This window comes from Crassostrea angulata, unplaced genomic scaffold, assembly GCF_025612915.1.
Source record: "Crassostrea angulata isolate pt1a10 unplaced genomic scaffold, ASM2561291v2 HiC_scaffold_80, whole genome shotgun sequence".
NCBI classification, from domain to species: domain Eukaryota; kingdom Metazoa; phylum Mollusca; class Bivalvia; order Ostreida; family Ostreidae; genus Magallana; species Magallana angulata.
Window position 1 is genome coordinate 1 of NW_026441635.1, and position 24,616 is coordinate 24,616.

Sequence of the window (24,616 nt, forward strand, 5' to 3'; positions counted from 1 at the left end):
CCTCTATCTCGGTGATCGTCTCGGTCTCTATCTCGACCACGGTCCTTCTTGTCTTTCTTGTCCTTGGATTTTGAGTAGGAGGGCATGTAATCTCCAACATCAGTGTAGATACTGTAAAACATGTCATTTAAACGACAATATGTTAGTTTCAAGTATACAAAATTTTGTAAAATATGGCATCATGTAAAGAAAATCCAGTTAAACAGGAGTGAAATAGTTTTCACAGCTTACTTGTCATCAGCTCCAGGTAGTTTTTCTTTAGGTTTGTCATCATCTTTATTTTTTCCTACAAAAAAAAAATAGATCCATAATGGTACTCACTAATGTTATTTTAGTGTATGGTAAAACTTTTATTAAGATAAGTTAATTTTTCAACCTAGAATACTTAATTAAAATGACTTTCAGTTTTTTATGCTTGGTTCTTGTTTCTCTCTGGTAAGTTATCAGTCTAGCTCTACCACAAAGAGTGCATTAATATTCCTAGTTTATGTTTTTTAACTGGCAGCAGAGATCTACAGCGATTAGATCTCACCTTTCTCTTTCTTCTTGAGTTTCTTGCTTTCTCTGCGCCCTTGTCTTAAATAGGACAGAATCTGGGTCAACTTGTTGATGACGATGTCATTGGTGGTGAGGGTTGTCGTGGCCTACAGAGAGGAGAAAATATGTACAAAGACCAGGGTAATAAGGCCACATACATAAATATCCAATGATCGATGTAAACAGGGTCATCATATACATAGATATCTGGGCACTCTTAAGGTAAATCTTAACTACAGTACATGTACACAGAGATCTCAAGATCCTGCAGAGACACCAGTATTTACATGCACTGCTTATGTTGATTTATTTTCCAAGACACCTTTCTTTTTCATCTTTTTAAAAGTATATTTTTTATTAACAATTTTACAGGGGTGCCCTTGCAAAGCAGTAGCAAGATGAGATGCAATGTTGGATAAATGAGTACATACCTCCAGACTGGGACAGTCGGTGTTTGATAAATGAGTACATACCTCTAGACTGGGACAGTCGGTGTTTGATAAATGAGTACATACCTCCAGACTGGGACAGTCGGTGTTTGATAAATGAGTACATACCTCCAGACTGGGACAGTCGGTGTTTGATAAATGAGTACATACCTCCAGACTGAGACAGTCGGTGTTTGATAAATGAGTACATACCTCCAGACTGGGACAGTCGGCTTTGCTGCGGATGGTGGTACATGGTACATCGTTCTCTGCATAGTCATCTTCCAGATCCACCACATACGCCATCCGTCCCGGCAGAAACAGCTCGTTCCTCTCCGGAAATTTACTTTTAAATAACGTCCTGAAGATGCTCCTGCCTACAGTGTTAATAAAAATCAAGGTGATTATTGTTCATTAAGTTTCATTTTCTGTATAAGATATCTAGTAATGAGCTTTATCTGAATGACATATACATGTACAAACCGTCATACATCTTGCCTCAACAGATATGTAAATGTACCAGAGCTTTATTTTATTTTACAACACTGCTTATTGCTAACAGTCCTGTCCCTTCATACATGTAGGTGCACATTTCACTCACCCATTCTGGTTTTAAAATGCATTTGCTCCTCTTGGTCCACTTCTTTATCTTCTCTGAAATATTGTTTTAAAATTAAAACTGGGACAATTTGATGCCAAAAAAAAAGAAAAAAGAAAAAAAAAAAAGACAATAATTATTACAAAGGCAACCTGAATGTTTTATGTTTATCTTCAAGAATTAAAATGTGATTATTTTGATGGACCAGTGTGGCATTTTTGTTATAAAATGATGAGAAATAATATTTGATGCTTCATTAAGCTCTTTATTGGTATTTTTACCTGTGTTACAATATAACTCATTCATTTATACGGGTATCTTACTTCTTCTGGGTGACCACCTCCTCCATTATCTCCTCTTCCTCGCGCTCCTTGTAGCTGATTTCTGCTCTCACCTACAAACAAACCCAAGAATGGTCAGAGCTTTATCTTTCATGACAAAACAGCCTAATATCTACATGTACTGTGGAATCATTAAAATTCGTGGTGGCTCAATTTTCGTGGTATTCATGGGTAGCCCTCCCCCACGAATTTAAATCCTCAACGAAAACAAATTCATAAAGAGTTATCTTTGTTTCTGAAAAAGTAACCGACGCATCCAGGAAATTACATCCCCGCAAATGAACAAAATAGTTACAGTCCACGAAAATTAGCCCCCATGAATTTAAATGATTCCACAGTACTTGTTATGAATAAATGCTTTTTGCCATACAGACCTTCTCCAACAGGGCGAAGTCCAGACCTTTTACCAAGTGAGTATGCTCCATGTCACCTCCCAGGTACTTGGACTCCTGGATCAGCTGCTTACGTTTCTCGGCGTAGTTGTCTCCCCTTTAATATCAATACCACAATGTATGTCATTTCTCAACCTTAACAAACTTTACCTCAATTAACAATTCAAAAGGAACACTGTCAAGGCAAAATGTTTGCTAAGGATGAGATTTACTTCATGAGAAAAATCCAAATTTTAATCTATAGTGAAATGTTGACTTCTGTCATATGTTTGGTGTGTAAATTATGTAACAAAATTAAATCACTATGAAATATCTTAGAACAAAATAATTGTTTGCCCAAAAAGATTTCTGTTTCTACGATACTAGCCAAGTTTCGTTAAGGAATTGACTGTTGCTGTATCATACAAGAACAAATGATGTGTGACTTACGCCTTTACATCTGGAGCCACAGCTCGATAATCTGCAGTGGTGCTGATAATCTCTGTCTCTGCATAATCCTTATTGACACCATCTCGCCTCTCCCTGGCCTGTCATTACAATTCATAATCAGTCATTCCATAACAAATAATCAAAAGCAAAAACTTTTTAAACATTTGAATCAATCATGTACATGTATGTTACTGATCCTGTTGTGAGAATGCTTCAAAAACTATTTTTGTATTGTATTAATTCTTCATTGAAATAACTACCGGTAATTAACATGAAACCAAAAACCCTTTTTTAACCAAAATTTTTTAAGAGATGAAGAATTTGTCAAATACACTGAAGTAATGTTTTCAGGAAAAAACTTTTATTATCAATAGTTCTTCAAGAGTTGTTTTATTTTTTCTGCAGTAATTGAAATCCTTCATATTTAGTACATAATTTTGTCATAGAGAAATGGAAGGTAACTGAAATAACCCCCAACCCCTTAGCTGATTTTTTTGTAGCACTTACCCTGTCTCTGTATTTTGACTCCAGTTCCTTCTGTCTCTCTTCTTCAAGTCGCTTAAGCTTGGCATAGTAACTTTAATTATAGAAATACTACGATTGCAAACTTTTACTTACATTGTATATAAGATATAGATGTAGAATATATGTTCATAAAAAAATAAGTGTTATAACAATATTGTTTTGTTTTGAGCAATTGAAAAAAAATTATTATCAAAATACCTCAGTCATTTCAAAACAAAATAATTTCCATCTATACTACGATCCTATATTCATACATAATAAAGTAATGCAATGTACTTGTTTTATAATTAGATAGATGCTGTCTATAAAGTATTACAAAGGAATTGTTTTATGACTAGATAGACACTGTAGTTCTTGTATTACATTTTCTTTTTTCTCCTTCTTGTTGCCGGATCATCTTCATCTTCTTCTGGTAATGGCACTCTGATAAAAGAATTGATCAAGTAAAATTAACCTTGACAATTTGAATTTATTTCAGAATGCCTTTAACGTTCTATGAGAGTATTGACAACTTCAGGGAATAACTTTGGGCATTGATTTAACATCATCATTGTGTGTCTTACACAGGTTTCTTGTGTTGTGTCACTGCTGGCTTTGTTCCGTGATGAACTGTAGAGGAGGACGCTGAACCCGAAGAAGAGACCCGGGGGGTCATAAGCATCTTACGGAAATCCTCATTGGTAAGATGTTGCCTACAAAATATTGCTTCTGATTATGTATTATTTGATATCTTTTTACGGCAATTATTTTTTCTAAATGAATTAGCTCTACTTGTTGTTAAGTTTCTAACAAATGATTGTGTTGGGAAATTTTCTTCATGTATTAGCTCTACTTGTGTTTGGGTATTTTATTAATATAACAGTGTCATACCCTTCATCATCTTCTCCAAAATCCTCAAAATTCTGTGGAGGCAGTGGATTTGAGAACACCTCGGTTTCACCACCTTAAAATAAAACACACAATCATGCTCTCCTATACTTCATATGATCGATTCCTATCTGGTTGATAAAATTGGGGTACCATATGAATGTATTACCAAATGGTAGTTAAACCTATGAGCACAAGAATAGAGAACAAATATTCACATGTATCAACATTTCAAAATCAATTTATCCCATAATGTCTGTCTCACTTACAATGTTTGATTTGGGTCAATAGATATCTTGCATGTTATTGTTCTTAATAAGAGAAAATAGGATATCACTGTAAAGTGATTGACCACAAACTTGCTATTTGCAGGAAAAATCTTTATGCAAGTAGTGGAATGAAGGACATATTTCTCTCAAAATGTCAAAAAAGATCAGAAAAAATACGTCATACTTTTAATGTAAAATTATCAATAAAATGGATATATTACCCCCATGTGTTATTTCTTTCTCCGTAGATTCATTTCTTTTATTGAAACAATAAATATTGTATAAAACATCAACACTTCTTGATTACTTCGATTATCAATCGGTCTGTTATCAAAATGATTTCAACTGATATGATGAAGGTAAAAACAAATAAAATTATCTTAGAACTAACAAAGGCATGCAAAAATACCATGTTTCAAAAGCCGAAGCACTTACGTTCAGGCATTTTCTTGATGCACTTAAAACTGTACAAATGATCTTTCTCAGTTTCTGTTCCAACTTTAACCGGAAGTAGAAGAAAGAAGCCAAAATAAATTTAGAACCGACATAAGTCAAATATATCCGGGTATATTAATTATATGAACATGATGAAATCAGAGACATTATATATGTTATTATGTCTCTGAAAATATCAGCACAACGCAGAGGGAAAAAATTAAATTTATTGTGAAAATGAACTTGATTTAGGACATACGTAAATAAACACAAAATTGGTTTTAAAATAAATTATAATCAAACTTTTAAATTATGTCAAAAGGATAAACAAATTATAATGTTTTCTTAAAAAAAAACCCCAACAAATAACACTTATGTTCACAAATTTAATTTTATAACAGTTCTTTTCCCTTTCTATTTCAAAAGTATCTTCCTTTCCCTGTCTGTTTTGGGTAAATCGTTGCACCCGTTTCATGCATTTGGCGCGTTCACTCGGTACACCTCAGATAATACCCATAGGATGCAACTAATACAGTTATAATTCACTTGATTCGCCGATTGTTGGCGCGTAAACTGAAACGGGACAAATGGCTACGGATGCTATAATGAGTATAAAAGACTGTTCATTATCAGAGAAAGAACCACCTAAACTCAAGTAAGTTTTCATAATTTCAAAAAGAAGAATTATTATACTTCTTGAATTTTGGAAAAAAATACCAATAGGATGAATTGAAATTGTCAATATTTTGACGTCAACAAGACACAGTAAACAAGAAAGATTTTATATTCATCAATAGTGCGATATAATTATACAGTGTCAGAAAAAAATCTTACCACAAAGTATCTATTATATCAGCTGCTCAGTGCTCAATTGGGTGTAGAAAGAATAATCTTACACTGTGAACAGGCTATGCTCAGGTCGGGTCCGTAGGACATCTGTCATTTTAACGATAGGCCAATATCCACTGAACTGTTCAGGTTGATATCTGAGCTACTGAGGCCTATATTCACTGAACTGTTCAGGCTGATATCTGAGCTACTGAGGCCTATATTCACTGAACTGTTCAGGCTGATATCTGAGCTACTGAGGCCTATATTCACTGAACTGTTCGGGCTGATATCTGAGCTACTGAGGCCTATATTCACTGAACTGTTCAGGCTGATATCTGAGCTACTGAGGCCTATATTCACTGAACTGTTCAGGCTGATATCTGAGCTACTGAGGCCAATGTCCACTGAACTGTTCGGGCTGATATCTGAGCTACTGAGGCCTATATTCACTGAACTGTTCGGGCTGATATCTGAGCTACTGAGGCCTATATTCACTGAACTGTTCAGGCTGATATCTGAGCTACTGAGGCCTATATTCACTGAACTGTTCGGGCTGATATCTGAGCTACTGAGGCCTATATCCACTGAACTGTTCAGGCTGATATCTGAGCTACTGAGGCCTATATTCACTGAACTGTTCAGGCTGATATCTGAGCTACTGAGGCCAATGTCCACTGAACTGTTCAGGCTGATATCCACTGGCAACTGATTTTCAATGAAATCTGGGTGTCAGTACATTTTACAAAAACTGTCAGAATTAATTCAGAAAAATCGCAAAAAGCAACAAATATGTAATTGGCAGCATGAGCCCATCTAATTTGTGGTATCCCCCCCACCCCCACCCCCACCAAAAAAAGAATACAAGATAGAGAAAAGAATGTCAGTATTAAAAGTGAACATGGCTTGAGAGGAAAAATTGAAATCCATCTATTATAGACATGCAATTATGAATGTAGGTGTATTAAGAAAATGTAGATTGAAAAAAAAAGATATGGGGCATGTATTCAATTAAATACGAGGTCAAGGTCAGCTTTGTAATCTTAAACTTTATCTTACTATGTTTAATTAATATTTTTTTACACTATGTTTAATCTTTTTATACTAAAATTAAACAGGAGAAAAGTCAAGTATCCGGATAACATCATATCATCAGTCCTCTGTTCTCATTTTCAGTAAGAAGCGCGATAATTATCTTCATTGGCCGGACTATTTTATGGCAACAGCATTTCTATCGGCACAAAGAAGTAAAGACCCACGAACACAGGTGATTTACAAACATCTTATAAGCCATACAAAAGTTTGTGAAATTTATGATTTTTTTTATAAGGACTAGATACAATTACAACTGGCACATGTAGTATTATAACACAATGGGGTAAAGCTTAATGAATTAGCTTAATCTTTTTGGAAGATAAATCAACTCCATAGAGTGAACATTCTGTTCTTGGATATAATAGGTTGGAGCATGCATTGTAAATGAAGAGAACAAAATTGTTGGAATTGGTTATAATGGGATGCCTGTTGGTTGCCACGATGATGAAATGCCATGGGGACGAGATTCAGACAACATCCTGGAAACCAAGCAACTGTATGGTCAGTATTCACTATTGTGTGGTCTCTTACTAAAAACTATGTTTTTACTTTGGTGTTTATTCTGCGTGTATTTTTGATTAGAAATTGTTTAAAAAAAGTTTTTGAAGGCAGCAAAATTTGATTTGATTGGTTGTGAATTTAATAGATGTATCTATCAAAATAAGCAAATTTTATGCACCATAGGGCAGGTGCAAAAATTTAGAAAAAAAATGAAATTGTTTTACTGTCTTTTGAATTTTTCTCCAAATGCCATTGGTACAATTACTTTGGATTTTTAAAAGTAATCAATTACAAGCTGATTTCATCCAATTTTAAAAGTAATTGATTACATTATATTACTTTTACTTCTTGTAATAATGATGACTGGTGATTATTTTAGTCTAGAACATACACTACAGATTGGTATATATTTTTTCTACAATTAATATCATTGTTGACAAGGCATGCTTTGATACATCAATGTTGCTATAACAGTACCCAAGCTGACTTAAAACACACCTGCAATAATTAGCTTCTAAAACACATATAACATAAATAATACCCAGTTCTTACTGAAACCATATCTAAGGTTGAAGCTTAATCATCTAATAACTAAAGTAATTCAAGCATTTTAATTTTAATATTGTAATTATAAAGTAATGAAAAATTCACCATGATTACAGGCCCTTTTTTAAGAGTAATTAAATAAAGTACGATTACTTTTAATCAGAAAATGAATGATTACTGATTATTACTCAGCAACCTGTAATCGATTACAGCTGATTATGATTACTGTTCACAATTACCCAAATCCTGGATGCCCTATTTTTGATACTTCTTTAATGCTAGCTGTAATATCATCATTGCATTTACAAATAAGGTATCTTAATTGATGATTTTAACCTTATTTTGTACAGCTTTTCGATTGGCAGTGTTAATTATTTTCACTGATACTTCACCAAGTTTCAGTATTTTCGAGGCTCATATACACTATTTGATGCGTCAACTTTCCACATGTGTGCTTGTAGATTTGATTTTCTACATAAAGTGATAAGATTTAACACGCAGCTCCTTGTATGTTTTATTTCATTTTATGTATTGTGATGTCATTTTTTTGTAAGCCATATTGTGTGAAATATTTTTTTCCTTGGAGAAGTCTTGCATGATATTATTATATAATAGTATGTCATTGTAAATATTTTAATTTGAAGGTCTATGATACATTGGTATTTTGCAGTTGGTGTTATCGCAAAATATTAACTCTTTTTTTTTCCGCATTAATCTTTTAGTGTGTCATGCGGAGTTGAATGCTGTGTTAAACAAGAACTCTGCGGATGTCAAGAACTGCACGATTTATGTGGCGTTGTTTCCCTGCAATGAATGTGCCAAGGTCGTGATACAGTCGGGGATAAAGGAGGTGGTATACTACTCGGACAAATACAAGGACAAACCCGAGTTTGTGGCCTCCAAAAAAATGCTAGACATGGCAGGGGTCAAATATAGGTTAGTTGTTAATAATTAAATCATTGTAAATAATTCTTCTAGAAGTATGCTGCAAATGGCAGGAGGCAAATATTGATGAGTTGTTAATAAATCATTGTAGAGAATTCTTCTGAAATGTTGCTAGAGATGGGAAAGGTAAAATATTGGTAAATCTTTGTTATTTCATTGTTCAAAGTTTTACACATACAGTTTGTAGCTAAGGATTCCATGTCTAACTTAGAATCAAACATTTTCAGATGACATGAATCAAATTAATTCAGAAATTGATTCCCATGTCAGAAACTATGGAATAGTTATACTCTTAATGGATTAATTCATACATTAATGATTTGCTGTATTTTAATATGTTGCAGGCAACACATTCCCAAACAGAAGCAGATTTTGATAGATTTCACAGCCATTGATGCAATGACAGGGACAAATGTGAAAGAAGTCTTAAAAGCTGACCAGACTTCTTTCTAGGTCAACCAATTCCCAACAAAGGATCTCCCAAATATGTGTTCAAGAACTATGTCTTTCTTTTTCAGTGCACTACGTTTTGATCAGATCAGGGGGACTCCCAAATGTGTTCGAGAACTATGTCTTTCTTTGTCAGTGCACTATGTTTTGATCAATTTATTACTCTGTTACTTGGTAGAGCCATTTTAACAAGACCTAGGAATATCTACGTCTTGCATCGAAACAAGTAAAAAAAATGATAGCTGTTTGACACAACTATATCCAAAGTCCAAGCTCTTGTTAAAATGGCTTTACATCTACATGTACTTTATCTAGGTTTTGATGCCTGGATTATGTGTTGAGAGATTATGAGAGATTTACATTCATCTGTTTATTGTTATTGTATGTTTTGTTTTGAATACTGGTAATCCTCAACATTTTTTTAAAAGCTGAGACTTACTTGTTTAGAGTATATGCATCAAAGGAAATAAATTTGATTATGTATAAAAATAAATTTGCTTTGATTGATCATGCCTAAGAACAAATAACAAATTAAACACATAAAAAAACAATAAGACTAGATGCGTTCAGAGTTCACCAGATTTTTACCAACGGCAAGTTCGGTCCCCAATGTCTACAAATAGTTCCCAATGGTAGCAATTGGTTACCAATGTTGACCATTGGTGTACTTTCAATTTCAAATGAGGTCACCAATTCTACCAGCAGCCTAGAGCTTAGGCAAGTTTGGTAGGTGATGCCATTATTCAACATGGCGGGTTATAAGATGCCCCTAGATAATTATGTAAATAAAGACTTTAGAATAAAATTTATGCATATCTTATTGAATGAATACAACTGAGGGCTTCTAAAACCAGCTTCTATATCCAGAAACATGTCATTATTATAGAGAATATGTGATAGAGAACCATTTTGATATTCAAGCTTGGACTCTCGGTAGGACGTTACTTCTTCTTGCATCAAATCAAGTTAAATGATGCTGATATCGAGCGAAATATGCAAAGATTGCGTAGAAATGGCTTTATATATAAGCCAGACAAATCTTGTTGATTTCAAAGATCCATGGCTGAGTGGTCAGAAAAGAAATAATTGATAGGCCTATGTCACATTGCTGTTTGACACAACTACCCAAAGTCCAAGCTCCTGTTAAAATTGATTGTAAATAATATACTTTTTGCTGGCGCTAAATATTTATTATCAATTTTGCAATTAATCTTTACTTTCTTTGTATTAATAATAGCTAGATTGGTAGTTATTTTGTAGACCTCTTTATATAATTGGGAATAAGTATAATCAATCACTCAATGAAGCTGTTTTAAAGGGAAACAGTCACACTACACAGAGGAAAGGTATTTTGTTTTGTTTTTAACTGTTTTATATGTTTAGATGGTAACCAAGTGTAACCAAAAGCTACCATTTGTTTGAATTTGACAAAAAATCGTTCATGGTACTACCTATGCAAATTGCTACAAATGGCAGCATTTGGTGACCATTGGCTACCATAGTTCACCAATGGCAACCAAATGCTGCCAGCGGTAAATCTTAATTTCACCAACGGTACAACTCTGAACGCACCTACTAGTCTTTGTTTAAAAAAATTTCCCCTGTGAGCTAAAACGTGTAATATGTCAAGAACAGTCTTCAGTAACAGTCCCAGTGTTCATGGCTTATTCAGGACGGACCATGGACTACCTACACTTTATGGCCACCATCCTTCCTATTAGATAAATAGGGATGCCACTGGTGAACTTCCAGGAGGTCACCTCTACAACATCTGGCAATTACGTTGTCGACCTCTAAATACACTTATTCTCAAAGAGGTTGATTAGGGTTTTGTTTTTGCAAAAAAATTACAAAAGCAACACTTTTTTTTGACCACGTAATTAAACCAACTCTAGTTTATTTGCGAAGTTTCAAGAAAATCTACCATCTGGTTCTTCATAGAGGCCATCTCAGAATACAAGTACATTTACTATGGAAATATATGAAATTGTCATTTTCTGCACTTCAAAGCAGATTAAAAATACTACAACAGCAATTTTCCTCAAATTGTAAGATATTATTATCATATCATTTCGATCTTAAATGTAAACAAGAGGCCCATGGGCCACATCGCTCACCTGAGGAACAATAGGTATGATAAAATCAGCTTAATGGAGTTACAATACAAACTATCTGGACAATGTACAATAATACATGTAGATTCTGCATAAATAAAATCCATTTTCCCCCTGGATATTCTTATGTTTATAATCATTTGTCCCTTTACTAACGGGATGATTTATAGTCATATCATATGTTGAGTATTGCAGTTCTTAAAAAGATCCTTAACAATAGTTTATATGGGATATAAACCTACATCAAACTCTGAACCTTCTTGTGAGGCCAAAGAATTGTCCTGGGGCCAAAGTCTTAACAATTATAAAGAATCATCTGGCTGATTAGTTTCTGAGAAGAAGATTTTTTAAGATTTACTCTATATTTTCCTATGTTAAACCTGGACCCCCATTTTGGCCCCATCCTACCCCTTGGGTTTATGATTTTCACAACTTTGAATCTACACTACCTGAGGATGCTTCCATACAAGTTTCAGCTTTGCTGGCTGTTTAGTTTCTGAGAAGAAGATTTTTAAAGATTTACTCTGTATATTCCTATGTAAAACTTCGACCCCCCATTGTGGCCCCACCTTACCCTACCTCCGGGGGTCATGATTTTTTACAACTTTGAATCTACACTACCTGAGGATGCTTTCACACAAGTTTCAGCTTTCCTGGCTGATTAGTTTCTGAGAAGAAAATTTTTAAATATATACTAAATATATTCCTATGTTAAACTTCGACCCCCCCCCCCATTGTGGCGCCACCCTACCCCCGGGGGTCATGATTTTCACAACTTTGAATCTACACTACCTGAAGATGCTTCCACACAAGTTTCAGCTTTCCTGGCTGATTAGTTTCTGAGAAGAAGATTTTTAAAGATTTACTCTATATATTCCTATGTTAAACTTCGACCCCCCATTGTGGCCCCACCCTACCTCCGGGGGTCATGATTTTCACAACTTTGAATCCACACTACCTGAGGACGCTTTCACACAAGTTTCAGCTTTCCTTGTCTGATGGTTCGTGAGAAAAAGATTTTGGAATTTCTCGAAAATTTTCATAAATTCCTAATTATCTCTCTTTGCAAAAGGGCGTGTTCATTAATTTTCCCAACTTTGAATCCCCTTAGGCTAAGGATGCTTTGTGCCAAGTTTGGTTGGAGCTTTTAGCTCAGGTGAGCTAAAATACTAAATTCCACCGTCTGGCCTTTAGTGGTGCCATCTCAAAATATTAAAATGCGTCAAAGTTTGTTATACATTTGGAGTATTAATAATGTAGATAGGTACAATGAAATCATTGAAAAATTAACGAGGCCGAGTACAGAACGAGTACGCACGCTTTCGCGCAGCGTTTCATTTGTATTGTGACGTCATCTTTTTGCTTGGTTGACGCCATGGCGTGATAGTTTCAACTGCAGATGTTCAGCGAAAATTGTTGAAAATATCTAGTTTGATGCGTAAAAATAATGTTATATTGTGAAATAAACATAAATGTCTCGAAGTATAAGCTATATTTGGGCTCGGGTCGAAAACGTGAAGAGGGTTCAGCAAGCCTAGCCTTCTGTCACGTTTTCTTAACCCGCCTATATATAGCTAAATTCATATATTTCAGACAGTAACCATGTATTTTATATCAATGACCCTTAATATGTGATGTTATATATTTTTTTATTACTTAAATATCTCTGAATGTTTTAATAATACTATTTAGATCACCTTTTCCGCTTTTGTCAAATAAAAAATAGCCATTATCTGACGAATCTGGGAAATTGGGTATACAAAAATCAACTTTGATAAGACCCCTGGAACAAACCAGGAGGTAAAAGGTTTTTTTTTTTTGACCATTAGATGCCTTTTAGCGATAACTTTAATATGTAGAACAGAAAAAGAAATCCCTAGGGCAGAAGTTTTGAAAAAATGTAAAAAATATGCAAAATTGATACATTTCAAGCAAAATCCCATAGGGTCCTATGTTAAAGATTAACACACTTTGAGATGACCCCCTAAACAAACGGTGTGGTAAATGTCTTATTTTTTAAACTTAAAATAATAATTATATCAGTAGAAATTCATGTAAAAAGTTTCATCCAAAAATCTAGGGCAGAACAAATTAGACCCGGCCTCGTTAAGAAAAATAACCCCGAGGAAATCATTGCCCTGTGAATAAAATTTCAAACGTGCTTCTTAAAGCTTCATTTTATCTTGACGTCATAAAGGCACAACGGCAGCTCTCACCTACCGTCCAGTATAAAAATCCTTTAAAAAAGAAATTGTTCCTATATATTTTGTTTATTGTGTTAAATCTAATATTTGGTATCGAATAAAAATCATCAAAAGTTTACTAGAATGCACAAAATTATGCGCAATGAAAAAGTCGGCTATTTATATATGCCAAGCCTGTGTTGCAATGCAATCCCCCTACCGGATCAAATAACAAGCCCCTTTTTTCTGCTTCTGCTATAAAACTGACCACCACAGTGGAAATATGTTTATTTATATATCCTTTGGTAGTCAATTGAGGCGGAAAAACATGGTTGCTAGGATACCATACAGATTTCTAGTGCCTCTCAGATTGTTATGCATGATCTTTACGTTCTAATTATAGGGTGGTATTGCGGTATAGGGTAGTATAGCCTGAAATTCACTGTCACTCATCTTGCTTTAAATTCAAAGTTTCAAATGTGACTATTGCCCTGCTTTACCTTCAATACCATTCAGAGAACATTACCATGAGAGAATTCCTATAGGCGGTCGTAGATTACTGTACACATTCTTGAATTTATTGGCCGTGTATTCATCTTGTAATCATTTTTAAATACGATAAAATCATAAAATAAAAATTCAGTTGTTTAATTGACAGAAATAATTCACAAAAGATTACAACTCGGTAGCCTTGTTTAAATTCTCAACCTTTTAACATGTACCAATAAGATATTCATGATGGGTATCATTTATTCGGAATGTTTGTGTATAACAATTAGACCGAGGTGTGCCGATTAGACAGGTAAACGTCAAATCTACTTTCGGTTTGAACCAGGGTAAGATACACCATTAATCCTTCCATTTTTTTAAATTAATAGTTTCCAGATTAATGGAAAATGATTTATCAATCAACAAATAGGGTTCTATATATTAAACAATTGATCTTTTAGATGGCTAAAATGTCGGCAAGGGAGAAGGGTAGCATTTCTAATATGATAGCTGCTATTGATTTCGGTACCACCTACTCAGGGTATGCCTTTGGTTTTAAAAATGAATTGGACGAAGATCCGACACAAGTGTTCTGTTTCCAGTGGCATGGTAATGGGGGCATCATGTCTCTCAAACTCCCCACCACCGTTCTACTGAATGAGGAGAAAGAGCTGGTCGCCTTTGGATACGAGGCAGAAGAGATGTATTCAGGAGAAGAACACTTAGATTATTTCTACTTCCACAGATTCAAAATGATGCTTTACGATCAAATTCGAAAAGAGGTAAATTAATACTAAAGGTAATTGTTTCTTTAATGAATTGATCGAATCCCTTTTCAATAGCCCGTATCTATTCATTTTACACTTTGCATGAGACAACGATTGGGGTCACAGGAAAACCTTGCTTGAAATGGCTTGGTTTTGAAGGTTGAATGCTTTCTCTCGATGAATAACAACAAATACCACATAACTTATCTTCACAGGAATACCAGTGGCACTTAGGAAACTCAAGAAAAAATAATTCAATAAAAAATTGCTCGAAGAAAAATTATTAAAGGATTCTCGAAATGAATACCTTTAAAAGAATAAAAAGTAAAACGGCGGATTTTATTTTGGGTTTGAACCTCTAAAACAAGAGATAAATAAATCCGCTAATCATTTTGGTCAAGTTTCGACGTGATTCAAGTTTGATCACTGGAACGAAATCAACCAAACACGATTTAATGCTTAACTTTCAGCACGCAATGTACGCAAATCGATATAAACATTCTCTCAAATTTTAACTTTAAATCACATCGAAATGATTTTTATGTTTTATTGTATTGTTTATTGAATTCAATCACCTCTCTTTATATAAAGAAAATATCAATGAAAATTTATTTAGAGACTTACGATGGACGCAAAGGTGAAAGACATCCGAGGCAGAGAGATGCCGGCTTTGGAGATATTCACTCATGCTGTAAAATTCATGAAAAATCACTTATTCAAAAATCTGGAAGGGCGTGGTATCAAAGTAGATGACTTCAAAATCATCTGGGTGTTAACTGTTCCCGCTATATGGGACGATCCCGCCAAACAGTTCATGAGAAAAGCCGCCGAACAGGTACTCGTTTTGTAGGAAAGTCATACATGATTGTGAGTGATACGGTTACTTGGTTTCTATGCTTGAAGAAAATCGACAATGTAATAAACTGTCAAAACTTCCTTGAGAAAATGACATTGAACATTCCTCAAGCACGCCAAGAAACGCAGAGAAAATTAACTTTGGTGTGTCTCATTGAAGGCAGGTATTCCCAGGAAGGATCTGCGGATTGCATTGGAACCCGAGGCAGCTTCTATTTGGTGCAAGACAATTCCAGTAGAGAAACTGAACCAAGGGGCTATTGTATCATTTCAAGAAGGCACGAAATATCTTGTGCTGGACGCAGGGGGTATGTAGTGGCTTTAAGACAAACTATCTTGTTATTTTAAGATCAATTGTGCATGCCAAAACTATTTTGAATATTGTTTATAAAGGTAAACATTTTTTACACTATTAGTTAGTTTTGTATTCATACAAACATTTTGTTAAAAAAGTATTATCCATACGATATTGTTTGCACTTACCGACAATTGTTTTTTTGGTATTTGTTAGCTTCATACTCTTCAGTACGTTTGACTTTTTATGTACTAGTATTTCGCTTCTTGTGCTCGGCCGTCGGTTCCGATCGTCATCAGATGGTATCCAGCCATCACCGGTTGCTTCATTTCTAAACTACGACATCATTCAGTCGGTGGGTCAGCAGCAATCCACTAACCGATAAGTCCCGACTTATAGAATAGATATTCTCGACGGTACCATATCCAGCAGGATGGTCTCTCTGCTGCCTGTCCAGTCTTTTTATTGCTGTTCTGTATTCTCTTCCTAACAGCCCTAATCTTGCAAGCATCTTAACACTAATGGCGCTGGGAACCCGTTGCATCCGACCTCTACGTCTCGGAAATTCTTCATACAATCCTGACTTAATACGTTTGCATTAATGCTAATATGTCCATAAGAGTTCTTTTAAATGACTTTGGCTGTAACTATTATGTGCGTCTTTAATAGCACTTAACAGTACTTAATAGCTCAATAAATTTCTATCTTTTAGACAATACAAGTGCATCTTGAACTTTTTAAAGGATACTTTTAAAACATGAGGGTCATTTGTATATTTTGCATACCCAATGCATTCTCCCTTGCTAAAAGAGAAAACTGCTGGGTTTGATGTTTCTCGTGAGTAGGAAATCTTTTACCTCTATAAACCAACGTATCCAAAAGGCACCAAGTTTGAGCAATTTCGAAAATAAATTTGAGATGTTTTTAACAGTTGTTACCTATGTTAAAGAATTCCATTGCCTCACTCTCAGTGCCGTTAAATGCAACAAAGCCTTCATCTCAAAAGCGACCATGAAAGAAAATTGTTTCCATGTTTAAATTTCGACACAATCAGTTGTTGGATCTCGTACTTTCTAATGTCCAATTCCGCAGCCGATAATTTGTTTGTAGTGTTTCTGTCATATTCAAAGCACATATAGTTATCTAATATGCATTTCAGTAAGAAAAATAGACCTTGAACATCTGGATGCGTAATGTCTAATTCGCTTTGGCTATCATTATTGTATGCGTCTTTAACCACACTTTATAGCTCATCAAATTCCATGTTTGTATGCAAATTGGTAACGTCATATGTAATTATAATTAATAAAATATTAGGAGGGAATTTCAACCTGATTTCACTAGGAATGATTTTTAAAACTGTTTCTTCGCAGTTCTGCCCGTGTTAATATTAGTTCTGAGTAAGTGTTAATTAATTAATTACACTTTGGAACTGTTGTCCAAGCTCTCTCCTCTTGCTTATCGTTGATTGTCCTCTGTCCGTTGGATTGCAATCGATGTAAAATGTAGTGGAGATTCAAGACATCTCCCAACTCCTCAGATTTTTCATTACATTGACTGTAGGAAAAGTTTATTCTTCATATGTGAGGAACAGACATATTAGTCTCAATCAAATGATGGTAGATACAATCATTATACTTTCCAGGTAATCCAATGTCATCAATAATTTTGCTGTCAAGTTTGTAACCTTATATTTGTCTACGATACTTTGTTTGTAAGGACTTTGGTAAACCACATTCTCAACCATTCAATTTGATTTCCTATTAATGACAAGGTATGTTCTTTTTGGATTTGCAAACGAATAAGACGCCAGTTTCTCAATACGAGACTCTCTTAACGTCTTTGACTTAAAGTCTTGTCCAGAAAACGCTTGTAGGACCTATATTGCCTGGATCATTGTTGCAACTGTAAGATCATCCACAAAGTCTTTGATTGGTGGCTGATAAAACAACGATTAAATCCTTGGCTCTTTGTTTCAATTTCCGCTGTTTTGTTTATTATTCGACAATTTTACCTGAGTCTAATGTATTTGTTGACATTTAGTCTTCTAGGATTATAAAACTAGTTGTGCTGTTTTTGAAATCATATTTTTAACAAACCTCATTTAAACTGATCACACTAAATACTTATACTTATTAGGTGGAACGGTTGATATTACTATACACGAGGTTATAAAAGAAGGAAAGTTAAAGGAGTTAGCGAGAGCCAGCGGTGGAGACTGGGGAGGGATAAGTGTAGACGCCGCATTTGAGGAGGCACTAGTGGAAATAGTAGGGAAGGATTTGATGGACACGTTCCGCAAACACCACACCGTGGACTATTTAGAACTATTTAGAAACTTTGAATTGAAAAAAAGGTCGAAAAAGGAGAGTGACGATGTTATTTTATATGTACCTGTCAGTTTCGTTGATATTTGCGAAGATTTAGACGAACTTATTGCGGGATCTAAATTTCAAGGAAGCATGGAGCTGGAGCTTGACAAATTAAGAATAAAAGCATCAACATTTGACAGCTTTTTCACACCAACTTGCCGGAGAGTGGTAAAACATGTACAGAACCTTCTCCAGTCGTCTAAAGCAGAGGGCGTCGAATTCATTCTCATGGTTGGGGGATTTTCAGAGTCGCCTGTCTTGCAGGATGCAATCAAAGATGCCTTTAGTCCAAAATATCGCGTTGTTATCCCACAGGAGGCTGGATTGACTGTTCTTCGAGGAGCAGTCCTCTTTGGAAATGATCCCGAAGTCATTGATTGTCGAATAGCTCAAAGAACGTACGGGATAGCAACCACCTCATTGTTTGATTCCAAAATTCACAAAGCATCGAAAAAGATCACAGTAAATGGAGAAGACAGATGTGATGATTTGTTCAGCAGGCACGTGAGGAAGGACGACGAACTCTATCTGAATGTAGCCCAGGCTGAGAAGACATACACACCAATAAAAGCCGACCAGACGAGTATGAGGATCTCCCTGTATAAATCGAACAATGACAACACAATGTACGTAGATGACTCAGGGTGCGAGTATCTGGGAGGGTTTGATGTTCCAATGACGGACACCACCGGAGGTTTAAACCGAGAAGTTAAAGTGAGGCTGTTGTTCGGGGATACAGAGATTGAAGTCAAATGTCTGGTTGTTAAAACGAAAACCGAGGTATCCGACCACTTCCGTTTCCTAGAATCTGAGCCTTGAGGCAGCAAACAGTTTCGTAAAAAGTACCGGGTCAATGATTTTGTGAATTTTAAAACTGTTGTGTTAATATCTTGTAAGTATAACTTGAACTCATGAATGTTTTTAATTATTATTAGTTAAAAGGATGCAACATGTAAGTCCCTAATGTTAGTTCATAGGAAGAAAGTAAGACGCGAAGCTTTTTGCTATAACTATGACGTTGACTGTACATAGTGATATTGCAAGTTACAGACGGGAAATCAAATAACACAAGAAGTTGTTGGATAGTAGACTATAGATCGGCAATGTTCTTACATGAAAAGCTGTAACATGCACTTGGTACGGACTGTCCACTCGTTGTATGGATGTTGCGCCTTATGACACTTATGCACATGACATGCTTGAATTGTGAATTCGAGTCGCAGGTTTCAAATGCTGGATGAGGGTAAGGTTTTAGGAGCTGGTTGAAGTTTTTGGGGAAGGTGTCTTTTGGTGACTATATCTTTATTATTGCTGGTACCAACTTTACCAAACTTGCTTGAATTGTGCGTCTTGTGATACTTGTGCACATGACAGAATTGAATGCTGAATCTTAGCAATAGTTTTGGATGCTGAATGACGGTAAGGTTTTTTGAGATGGTTAAAATTTTTGGAGCAGGTACCCTCTGATAATTTATCTTCGGTATTACTGGTCCCAACTTCAACAAACTTGCATTAATTGTGTGTCTAATGATACTTGACAGACTTGAATGCTGAATTTAAACCATAGGTTTCGAATGCTGGATGACGGTAAGGTGTTTTGAGCTGGTTAACGTTTTTTGGAGCAGATTCCCTCTGATTATATATTTTATTTTTACTGGTCCTAACTTCACTAAAGTTGCATGGATGGTGTGTCTTATGATACTTTTGTACTTGATTATCTGAGCCATAGGTTTCGGATGCTTGATGAGGTTAATGATTTTGGAACTGGTTAAGAGCAGGTGTCCTTTGTTAGACAGAACTGAGTTATTATTAGTTCAATTTCTATCACATTTGAATAGATGATGCATCTTGAGATTCTTACGATTCTGATGCTCTCCACGGGCGTTGATGATGAATCTGAGTTAAAGGTTTCAAATGTTGGAAGAGGTTTATTTTTTTTGGAACAAGTGACATGTTTATAAAGGTAAAAGTACTATTTCAAAGTTGCTTGCTTGATTTAACTATATAAATAAATCGCAAAGGTACCTTTAGATACAGAGAGTGATCTTGATTTTCTAAATACTTTAGGTTAAGATTTTGGAACAACTCAAATTGTGTAAGGCTCTTGAAGCTGGTAAAAAAAAGAAGTAAATTCTGCTCACATTTCGACAGACTTAAACAGTTAATATTAAATTTACTGTGGATATGTAAATAGAGATAGTTTTAATTACACAGCTTGATCTTGATGATATTGATGCTGGTGCAGGTATGAGTTTTTCAAGTAGTTTGAGTGTTGGAAAAAAGCTGTCTTTACTAATTTTCATGAATTATGTAACTTTGGATTGAAACTTGTGCCTAGCTTTAGATACAGAGCCGTATCTCTAATATCAAGGATGCAAAAAAATCCTACCTCACTCAAACCTGCTTGAAATATGTGTTTGTTGTTAAATGATATAACATGAATCCTGTGATGTAGTATTGTATGATATGATAGACTATTGTATTATACGATACAACATTGTATCATGTAATATCTTACCTTCTGATAAATTGTAAAAAATCATTGGCTAACGGCAGTCACGTAGAGACTTTGTATATTCCATACATAGTCAGTTGAAAATATTACCCTCTTCAAGAATTATGACGTCATTTTAGAGCACTATGACGTCAGGTTTCGTACTCTAATTGAAACTTGTAATATTTTGATATAAAAGCTTGATTTCCATTGTTTTATTTACTTTTTATCATTAAAAAAGAGACAGTTGGTAAGATATAAACGTTACATGGTTTGTAGTTGACCTAATATGGTTTATACATGGTGAGTAAATATATGGAATTTACTGACCATGTATAAACCATATAAGGTCAACTACAAACCATGTAACTAATAAAATTATATATATATATATATATATATATATATATATATATATATATATATATATATATATATGTGTGTGTGTGTGTGTGTGTGTGTGTGTGTGTGTGTGTGTGTGTGTGTGTATTATATACGGTATTGTATAATATATTTGATATTGCATTATATATCATTGTATGATATTAACTAATGTTATATAAGATCATACTGTATCAAATTATATTGTATCATATGATACAATGTCATATTATATATCATTGATGATTCAATATCCTATAATACAATAAATTATACATAATTTATAATAAGATATACTAGTTCATGAAATGTATTATCTTATGTTACAATATTGTTATGTTTGATGTGATATGATACAGTATCATATAATACTATATTTTATCATCTAATATGTTTTGATTTTGTATTATATGATATCATAAAACAATGTATAATACGATAAATATTGTAACAAAATATATGATACAATATAATTTCTTGATACAATCTAATTAAAATCAGATTTTGATCTGCTCCCAATAGATCGCTACACAGTGTTTCATACAATACCGTTTGAAATTTACATATAATATGATTACCATACAATTTTTATCATATGCATACGATATTGTCTCAAATCACACTACAAGTACTCAATATCCAAGATCATTAATTATGATTTTATATAATATCATAAAGGTGGTCTCATAAAGGTGATGCCTCGTCTTGGTTAGCTATATAATCTGTGATTACCTATGTTTTGATTTAAGTGAAATTTGATGTCAGCGCTTGTAACGATTGTATTGCATTTACGTTCGTATATATTTTGATTAATTTAGAATAAATGTTTAACCTCTTCCACAAAAGAGAATATCTAATATCTCAGTTTTCTGTTACGATGATGTTAATGCCATGACTACTTGTTATAAATGAAAATAAATTCCATCTACAGTCATGTAAATAAAACTTATATTCTGAATTTTTATTTCCCCTCATAACAATGATATTATAGAAGCCTAAGCGCAGTATTATTTTAGTATTAAAACGAAGTTTCCACACACAAATGATGTTCAACATAAAGCATCATATGATGTATTATGAAATTAGATGTAATAAAATGAAGGTCTTATCTTCAATATCAAACTGGATTTTTTCCGACTTCAACTGTGACAAGCTGGGTTTAATATCTTGACTTGTAATCTCGTCCTTTCCTGTCCAGACATGGTTTTAACCTAAAAAAGAAGACTCCTTCATTTCCAGACTTCACAATAACCGTCTTTGCCTCCAACATAATAAAGATTCTTCTGCTTATAATCCAACTTGTCTCAGAATCTACAGAAGTTATGGAGTCAATGTCTTCAGAGGTGCATTTTGTCTATTACAAAATTATGTATCTTAGACTTTGATATTGCCAGTATGATAAATTAACACCAAGTTCCATTGATAGTTGGGGAATAATAATTTGAGGGTAAGATTGTATACACACGAAATCATCGAAAATTAAGCCACGCGACTTTTGATAGTCTTCGAATTAAAAAATGAAGAAAAAAACAAAAAAGGAAATGTCATTGAAAACTTTATTTTTTTCTCAGATTAATGCAACATATAACATATCTGATTTCACCTAGTTTAGTTTAGCTCCACTGAAATCTGAATACAATCCTCTTATGATAGCAGCTGTAATATGGTCTTCAACATAAACGACATCGCCTTTCTGAAGCAGAAGGATGGCGGTGTTGCTAGACGTCAGCCCCTGAGATTTGCCACCGCTGTTGTTACAAGCTTGCCAACTTACGATCTTGCCGTTTACAAAGAGGCTGGCGTGGGACATTTTTCCAGGGTCACTTAATGTGCCATATGAAAAAGTATACAGTCCTTGCTCCGGTGTGGTAAACTTTCCTGTTGTGGCGCTGTATGCATTGTGGGTGTTAGTGACTATTCTATCATACACCCACACGACACCCTTTGCGATTGTTTTTGTTGACCCCATATATGCATGGAAACCCACGGGATCTATAAACATCAAAGAAAAATTATTAGAGGAAAAGGTTGCTTTAAACTTCAGCTATGCTACAAAAGTACATGTAAATAAAACTGTCACATTAGTTTGAAGATCATTATTTTCAATCTTCAATATAAGGTAGGAACATATATGTACAAGCTTTTCTCTCTCTCTCTCTCTCTCTCTCTCTCTCTCTCTCTCTCTCTCTCTCATTACAAGCTTTTTTCCCATGCCATATACCTTATACATGAATAAATAAAGTAAACCTCATAGAATTTTAATCAATACTCTTACTATTCTTGTTGCCACAGGAACCGTCCTCCACAATGGCTCTCACAGACTTCTGTATAGCCTGTATTTGGTCATCAAACAGCTTCAGGGTCGTGGTCGTGCAATTTCCACTGACATAGTTAATGTGTAACAACAAAGAAATTGCAAATACTCGTTCGATATACGTCTGAAAAAGAAAGACTTAACAATCAATTTTTTTTTGTAAAAAAAAAAAAATATGGGTTTTTTTAAATAAAAGGTGCACAGCTTACATTTTACGTCCATTTTGCTCTTAAGATGAATCGCTCGACACACTATGCAATATATTATTTGATTGATATATCGGTTATCTTTGTTAATAAATGGTTTCACAAATAAAAGACTGATGTAGTTATGAATTATAATTATGTTTTGTTTATTTTCACAAAAAGTGAGAAAAAAAATGTTTATCAGAAACTAAGATTCTTAGAGCCTGAAATTTGGTATCAAACATTGCAAATTGCAATTTTATATTCATACATTACAAAGACGATCAGATAATCTCTGGAGTTTTTAAGATAAAAAAAATTATAAAAATAAAAATCTTTTTGGTTGATATAAAACATTGATGTGTCGAACCACAGTATCTTAATCGTTTAAACAAATTTGCTTGGCTTGAAGACAAAAAACTGCTTTCATAATTCATTGGCTTTTTATGAAAATACTAATCTTTGATTTTTTCATATGGTTAATTGCTTCAGAATGAGACATCTAAACACAAGCAAAAATTATTTGTACACTTGCAAATATGAAAGTGAGTATAGGATTTTACTATTTTCAATGTTTCAAAACTGACTCAAACAGAACAATACGTTTATATGGTATACTAGTGACAAATCAAAATCAATGCATCCAATTTAACAATGCTTCAATAAATGCGTTGAATAAGATTTAGATCTTGAACATATTTTACTACTAAACAGTTCGTGAATTGGAATCAGATGATTATTACAAACACAAGACACGAACCTAAAGAAACGTCCTGATTGCAAACTATTTCGACGCAGTTATATTTTACTATCTAATATCTACACTTCTAAGTTTATATAAGGAACATAGTCAATCCTTTACTATAAATATTTACCTGGATTGTTCCAAACATGTCCAGCAGTTTTGAACAGAAAATTCTACAAATGGTTACTATTTTTCAACTTCAAGGTTTTATACACAATGATGAAACTCGAACATTC

The 24,616-nt window shown here is 34.3% G+C and overlaps 4 protein-coding genes across 4 annotated transcripts; 2 read left to right on the top strand and 2 right to left on the bottom strand.

Annotated features, from left to right (window-relative positions):
- Window positions 1-3: 3 nt before the first annotated feature.
- LOC128169016 (protein Red-like) lies at window positions 4-4,914 on the bottom strand (the record flags this gene model as incomplete). The annotated part of the gene is made up of 13 exons (XM_052835186.1): window positions 4,822-4,914; window positions 4,121-4,193; window positions 3,814-3,942; window positions 3,614-3,673; window positions 3,233-3,302; window positions 2,726-2,823; window positions 2,279-2,393; window positions 1,887-1,957; window positions 1,567-1,619; window positions 1,179-1,342; window positions 533-644; window positions 232-286; window positions 4-111 (listed from the first exon to the last, which is right to left on the bottom strand). Coding segments are annotated over exons 1-13 (1,118 nt in total), but the record flags the coding sequence as incomplete, so codon positions are not given.
- A 404-nt stretch (window positions 4,915-5,318) lies between these two features.
- On the top strand, window positions 5,319-9,703 carry LOC128169017 (deoxycytidylate deaminase-like). Its single transcript, XM_052835187.1, has 5 exons — window positions 5,319-5,476; window positions 6,826-6,916; window positions 7,110-7,245; window positions 8,514-8,727; window positions 9,081-9,703. Exons 1-5 carry the CDS (start codon window positions 5,409-5,411, stop codon window positions 9,187-9,189), a joined length of 618 nt encoding a protein of 205 aa, XP_052691147.1. The 5' UTR covers window positions 5,319-5,408; the 3' UTR covers window positions 9,190-9,703.
- A 4,730-nt stretch (window positions 9,704-14,433) lies between these two features.
- Window positions 14,434-19,177, top strand: LOC128169015 (heat shock 70 kDa protein 12A-like). Its single transcript, XM_052835185.1, has 4 exons — window positions 14,434-14,754; window positions 15,356-15,574; window positions 15,755-15,902; window positions 18,029-19,177. The coding sequence occupies exons 1-4, from the start codon at window positions 14,434-14,436 to the stop codon at window positions 19,078-19,080; spliced, it is 1,740 nt and encodes a 579-aa protein (XP_052691145.1). The 3' UTR covers window positions 19,081-19,177.
- A 3,513-nt stretch (window positions 19,178-22,690) lies between these two features.
- Window positions 22,691-24,616, bottom strand: LOC128169019 (complement C1q-like protein 4). Its single transcript, XM_052835189.1, has 3 exons — window positions 24,511-24,616; window positions 23,412-23,574; window positions 22,691-23,128 (listed from the first exon to the last, which is right to left on the bottom strand). Exons 1-3 carry the CDS (start codon window positions 24,526-24,528, stop codon window positions 22,740-22,742), a joined length of 570 nt encoding a protein of 189 aa, XP_052691149.1. The 5' UTR covers window positions 24,529-24,616; the 3' UTR covers window positions 22,691-22,739.

What these genes read in the sequence shown, in the direction of transcription:
- LOC128169017 (XM_052835187.1), top strand. Translation starts at nt 5,409, where the DNA reads ATGGCTACGGATGCTATAATGAGTATAAAAGACTGTTCATTATCAGAG. An exon ending in GGAAACCAAGCAACTGTATG is followed by an intron (nt 7,246 to 8,513) that starts GTCAGTATTCAC and finishes TTAATCTTTTAG; the next exon opens with TGTGTCATGCGGAGTTGAAT. An exon ending in ATGGCAGGGGTCAAATATAG is followed by an intron (nt 8,728 to 9,080) that starts GTTAGTTGTTAA and finishes AATATGTTGCAG; the next exon opens with GCAACACATTCCCAAACAGA.
- LOC128169019 (XM_052835189.1), bottom strand. An exon ending in TTCCTGTGGCAACAAGAATA is followed by an intron (nt 23,129 to 23,411) that starts GTAAGAGTATTG and finishes TGATGTTTATAG; the next exon opens with ATCCCGTGGGTTTCCATGCA.
- LOC128169015 (XM_052835185.1), top strand. Translation starts at nt 14,434, where the DNA reads ATGGCTAAAATGTCGGCAAGGGAGAAGGGTAGCATTTCTAATATGATA. An exon ending in ACGATCAAATTCGAAAAGAG is followed by an intron (nt 14,755 to 15,355) that starts GTAAATTAATAC and finishes AAATTTATTTAG; the next exon opens with AGACTTACGATGGACGCAAA. An exon ending in TGAGAAAAGCCGCCGAACAG is followed by an intron (nt 15,575 to 15,754) that starts GTACTCGTTTTG and finishes GTCTCATTGAAG; the next exon opens with GCAGGTATTCCCAGGAAGGA.